Source organism: Cucurbita moschata, unplaced genomic scaffold, assembly GCF_002738365.1.
Source record: "Cucurbita moschata cultivar Rifu unplaced genomic scaffold, Cmos_1.0 Cmo_Scf00521, whole genome shotgun sequence".
Lineage (NCBI taxonomy): Eukaryota > Viridiplantae > Streptophyta > Magnoliopsida > Cucurbitales > Cucurbitaceae > Cucurbita > Cucurbita moschata.
In genome coordinates this window covers 1-5,676 of record NW_019269037.1, presented here as the reverse complement: position 1 = coordinate 5,676, position 5,676 = coordinate 1, and the positions used below count along the sequence as shown (strand labels likewise).

General features: G+C 33.4%; 1 protein-coding gene across 1 annotated transcript; it reads left to right on the top strand.

The window, feature by feature from the left end:
* Positions 1 to 33: 33 nt before the first annotated feature.
* LOC111440604 (exopolygalacturonase-like) lies at positions 34 to 1,645 on the top strand. The gene is made up of 4 exons (XM_023077567.1): positions 34 to 186; positions 272 to 571; positions 648 to 1,166; positions 1,256 to 1,645. Exons 1-4 carry the CDS (start codon positions 52 to 54, stop codon positions 1,484 to 1,486), a joined length of 1,185 nt encoding a protein of 394 aa, XP_022933335.1. The 5' UTR covers positions 34 to 51; the 3' UTR covers positions 1,487 to 1,645.
* Positions 1,646 to 5,676: the final 4,031 nt, after the last annotated feature.

Below are 5,676 nucleotides of genomic sequence, written 5' to 3'. Positions count from 1 at the left end.
AAAAAAAAAACAAAAAAACAAAACAAAACTACAAAAACGAAGAACAAGAAGATGGGTATGAACATGAAGTCGATAACTCTATCGTTCGTGTTATTATTATACGTTTCTATAGGAACAGCTCAATCAAGTGATGGAGTTTTTGACGTAACAACATACGGTGCTAAGCCTAATGCTGATATAACTCAGGTAAAAACTAATATCAAATATATCGATGTTTAGATATTTTTACGATGATAAATCTTTTCTAATTATGTTCGAGATTTTTGAAAAGATTCTAGAAAAGGCATGGAAGGACGCTTGTGCTTCACCGATTCAAAGTAAATTAATTATTCCAAAAGAGACTTACACGTTAGGTGTAATCACAATGCTTGGTCCTTGCAAGAGTCCAATTGATATTGTCGTGCAAGGAACAATAATGGCACCCGTAGATATAACAGGTGATGGTTGGATTCAGTTCAGATATGTCGACAAAATTTCATTAACAGGTGGCGGAGTTTTTGATGGACAAGGACAAAAAGCTTGGGCAAGTAACGATTGTCATAAAAACCCCAAGTGTGCAAGAATTCCAATGGTAAATACACTTAAATTAACTATTTCCAAATTTTAATTTATTGTTTATACTCATGCATGATCGTTTTTTTTTACAGAGTTTGAAGTTCAGCTTTGTAAAAGATTCAATTGTGAGGGACATAACGTCAAAAGACAGCAAGAATTTTCATGTCAATATCCTAGGTTGTAAGAATCTTACTTTCGATCACGTGACCATAAATGCACCGGGGAATAGTATTAATAGTGATGGAATTCACATGGGTCGTTGTGATGGAGTTAATATCATCAATTCAGTTATTGGTACTGGTGATGATTGTATCTCACTCGGAGATGGAAGCAGACAGGTAACAGTTACGAACGTGACGTGTGGACCTGGACACGGCATAAGCGTAGGAAGTCTAGGACAATATCTTGTTGAAGAACCGGTTGCTGGGCTTTATGTCAAAAATTGTAAATTAATTGGTACAACAAATGGCCTAAGGATCAAAACATGGCCGGCTTCTCCGGCTACTGGATCGGTTACTGATATGCACTATGAAGATATAACTTTGGTTGACGTCCAAAATCCAATTATTGTGGATCAAGAATACTGTCCATACAACAAATGTAACCGGAAGGTACTGGAATTACGAAATCTTTTATTTTCTTTATTTTATTTTAATTAGAAATAATTTCATTCAAATTGTGTTTATTTGATGTTTTTCAGATTCCGTCGAAAATCAAGATAAGTAAGGTGAGTTTCAAGAATATTAGAGGTAGTTCTGGTACTGCAGTTGCTGTGAAGCTTTTGTGTAGTGCTGATTATCCATGTGAAGATGTGCAGTTATCTGACATTGATATCACCTATACTGGACGTGAAGGTCCAGTTGTATCTGAATGTTCGAATGTGAAACCGGTTGTTACTGGGATACAAAAACCTCTTATTTGTCCTTCGTGAGCATAAGCTATTTCTATAAAAGATGGTCGTTTGAGGAAGATATTTAATTATGTAGTTTTGTTTTACGCTCTAGAGAATAAATTTGGAGTGAACAAAGGGTTCTCTTTCTTTGTATTTATAAATGAAGAGGAATAAAGTTTTGATTTTGGGTTGATTTTTCATGTTGAATTATTTGATACTGAGATCACTTACAATTGGATTTGTAGCATACGAGATCAATGGAGTCGAACCTCGATTAAGGGGAGGTGTACTTTCTAAATTGGTTCAAATTCTCATGATTTGTATCCAAAAATAAGTTTGAAATTCAAAAAATTGAATCACGAAATTACGAAACATAATTTTATTTAATTGGACGTTAACCAAAATTTTATGACCGCAATGTCGGGACCGCACTCTTGTCGTAGTAAGACGGCAATTGTGCAACAATTATTCTAACCTCGCAAACAAGTCAATCATGTGAGATTCAAACTTTGTGGACAAATGTATGCTTGAGCTCCGGCCACGTTTGAGAAAACTGTTCTTATAATTGGAAAGAAGTCAATGTTAGGAGCTAAAAATGAATAAGGAAGAACCACAACTTTGATGACATATGGCATATAATTCAAATAATAATTATGGTTGAAGCCAAGAATACCCTTCTCAATCTTTTCAATGGTTTTGATATTAAAACAATGCTACTATCTCACTTTGAATGACCAAACAAAACGAGGCAATAAAAGAATAAAGAATCTCAGAAGAAAATGCTACTATCTCAAGCATGTTTGTGACTTGGGAAGGTTCGATATTTGAGTTTTATAAGATTTTAGTTATTAATATAATATGCATCGTGAGATCTCACATCGGTTAGAGCGAGGAACGAAACATTCTTTTATAAAGAGTGTGGAAACATCTCTCTAGCAAATGCGTTTTAAAAACCTTGAGGGTAACCTCCAAAGGAAAAGTTTAAAGAGGACAATATCTACTAGTTTGGGGTTGTTTCCCTTTCTACCCCATTCATTCGGGGCCCAGCATCCTTGCTAGCACACAGATCTCACATCGGTGTCTTGCTAGCACACCGAATGAATGGGGTAGAAAGGGAAACAAAACATTCTTTATAAAAGGTGTGAAAACCTCTCAATTTCAGACAAGACAATATCTGTGTTAGCGCGGATTTAGACTATTGCACATAGTGGATGATATGAGAGGTCAAAAGAGTAATATTGTATAGTAAAGACGAAATTTACGGGTATTCTTGTAATTATATTAAAAAACAAAAAGATGAAGGATAATTGAATAAAATAAAGAAAGAATAGTAATTTTTAAGGAAGTGGTTAATTAGGTAAGTTATTAGGAGACATGACACATAAAATGGACGTGTAAGTAGGAATGTTAATTACATTAAATTAAATATGAAGCATTTATAAAACTAAACAATAAGTATGTTATATCATAAATTTTAAATGGGAGTGTTATGAAATGAGGGCATAGTTAAGTGGATTAGATTAATCTAATTAATTTTTTTAATTTAAATTTTACTGGTAGATGCAACAGTTTGGGTTGAGTTGGGTTCGGTTGAAAAATTCTTTTGTAACAATGTGAAAATTTGAATTTGTTGGATTGGTATCCGAGCAATCCCAATAAAATTTACAACCCAAAGTTGGGTTGCGTTGAGCTGTTGAATTTTTTTTAATTATTAAAAAAATTATATTTATCCACAATACATTTTATATTTAAATATCTAACGTTTACAAGTCAATTCATCATTAACATTGGTTAAAAATGTTAAATATCTTTTTAAAAGTACGGTAAGGTTGAGTTGGATTGTAATTCTACGAGTTGTTCTGGTTGACTCGACCAGAAAAATGTCAATTCGTAAACTGAACTCGGTGTAAATCGAAAAAAATTAATCCAATCTTAATTTGAATTGAACAGTCTAAATAGGTTAGATTATTAGGTCAAATAAATAACCGAATAAATGGATGTTTGAAAAATGGGATTAATACTTGGGGTTATAAATTTATGTAAGTCGGACCTTGACCCGTAGTCTTAAAGTCGTACTTATATTGGCGGTTTTAGAGTATCTCTTAAGGCCCAAATTTTTTTTGAGGGATATTTTTAATTAGACAATTAATCGAATAAGAACGATAAGTAATTTAAATAATAGTTGATAAAACAAAATAAAATAAAATTTAAATTTCAAAATCAATAATTTAAATATTAGTTGATAAAACAAAATAAAATAAAATTTAAATTTCAAACTTTGTACGATCCGCTGATTGGTATTTATGAAAAATTCATTGGTCAATGATTTATAGTCGGTGCAAATAATTTTATATTTTTTTGACAATTTTAACTACTTAATTCAAATCATCAAAGTTGGATTGCCTTAATTTTTTTTTAGTTATTTAAAAAAATTTAAAACAAAAAACAGAATTGATTCGATTTGCAGGTTGATATTTTTTTTGTGGGTTAATCTGACTAGTCCGACCAACTTGAAAATCGAGTTACAATTTAATCTACTCTGCCTTTAAAAATATTAAGAATATTAACGTTTGTAACCGTCGTTAATGATGCATTATAACTTATTTATTTTATTCAGGATATTAAGGGTTGGGTTGGACTGTGAATTCTATTCGAGTTGCTCGAGTCACCATATCAAGATTGGTTAGTCCCGAAGATTTTTCCAACTCATATACACTCTTAATTTATTTAATTTTTTTTTTTATATTGCATTTGAATTTCTTTAAATGTAAATATTTAATAGATTAACTATTTTGGTATTTTTTTTTTTTTTTTTTTTTTTTTTTTTTTTCATTTTATTCTCTTTTTTCCAAGTCTAGCTATTTAGAACCTTAACTTTGTATGTGTCCTCTTTAGGAAAGTCATTGATTTTTAAGCGACTAGAATACTACCCTAACCCAAAAAGAGTTCAAAGTTGGCGCTTGATTTTTAAACAATCAAGTTGTTATCTCATGATAAACTTTAGGCTAACACTCGTCACACTATGGGAGCTGGCCATGCCCGAAGTCGTTACCTTAACCGCATGGAGGGGGATGCCGAAGGCATGGCTAGTGACTGGAGTGAAGTCGTAACAAGGTAGCCGTACTGGAAGGTGCAGTTGGATCACCTCCTTTTCAGGGAGAGCTAATGCTTGTTGGGTATTTTGGTTTGACACTACTTCACACCCAAAAAGAAGTGAGCTACATCTGAGTAAAACTTGGAGATGGAAGTCTTCTTTCGTTTCTCGACGGTGAAGTAAGACTAAGCTCATGAGCTTATTATCTTAGGTCAGAACAAGTTGATAGGATCCCCTTTTTTACGTCCCCATGTCCCTCCCGTGTGGCGACATGGGGGCGAAAAAAGGAAAGAGAGAGATGGGGTTTCTCTCGCTTTTGGCATAGCGGGCTTCAACGGGAGGCCCGCACGACGGGCTATTAGCTCAGTGGTAGATCGTGCCCCTGATAATTGCATCGTTGTGCCTGAGCTATGAGGGCTCTCAGCCACATGGATTTTAAGTAATCCATTAAGATTAGAGTCTCCAAGTTTTTTGTTGATCCATTGGCCATGTTGCTATCTTATGATATTTAAACAATCAAGTTGCTATCTCATGATAAACTTTAGGTTTGTTTCATTGGCCATGTTGTTTGTGGGATTTGCTGTTGCTTTCTTGTTTAATACAACTTTTTCAATTATGCAATTTGAGGTAGAACGTATGGTTTATGTGCTAAGACATTTAAGGATTTGCTTAGTTTCTAGTTATTGACATGGATTCAAAAGTTCATAAAAATAATTTAATTAAAAGTAATCAATTGTTGAAATAGTGGAAACAAAATAATATCAACTTTAAACCAACGAAATAATACCTAACCTAAGTGCTACAATTTAAAGAAGAATACAATTACCTTAGCTTCGATTCCATGACCTTCACAGCAACGTCGTCATCTGGACAAAGGTACCTTACCTTCCCTGAAAAATAAGATTAGAACATGATTTGAGTATTTTATGATATATTTAGTAAGTAAACTCACTCTTGGGATTAGGAAATGCAATTATACGTAATCATGATTGAGACCTGTCCTTTTTTTATCATCATGGCCCTGGTCTCACTTTCAAGTTCGGGCTTAAATTGGATGCGAATTACTGCTCTACAAACAACCTTTGCATGTCTGCATGGACTCCAAAGCTCTACGTATCATTTGACCTAGCCTTCA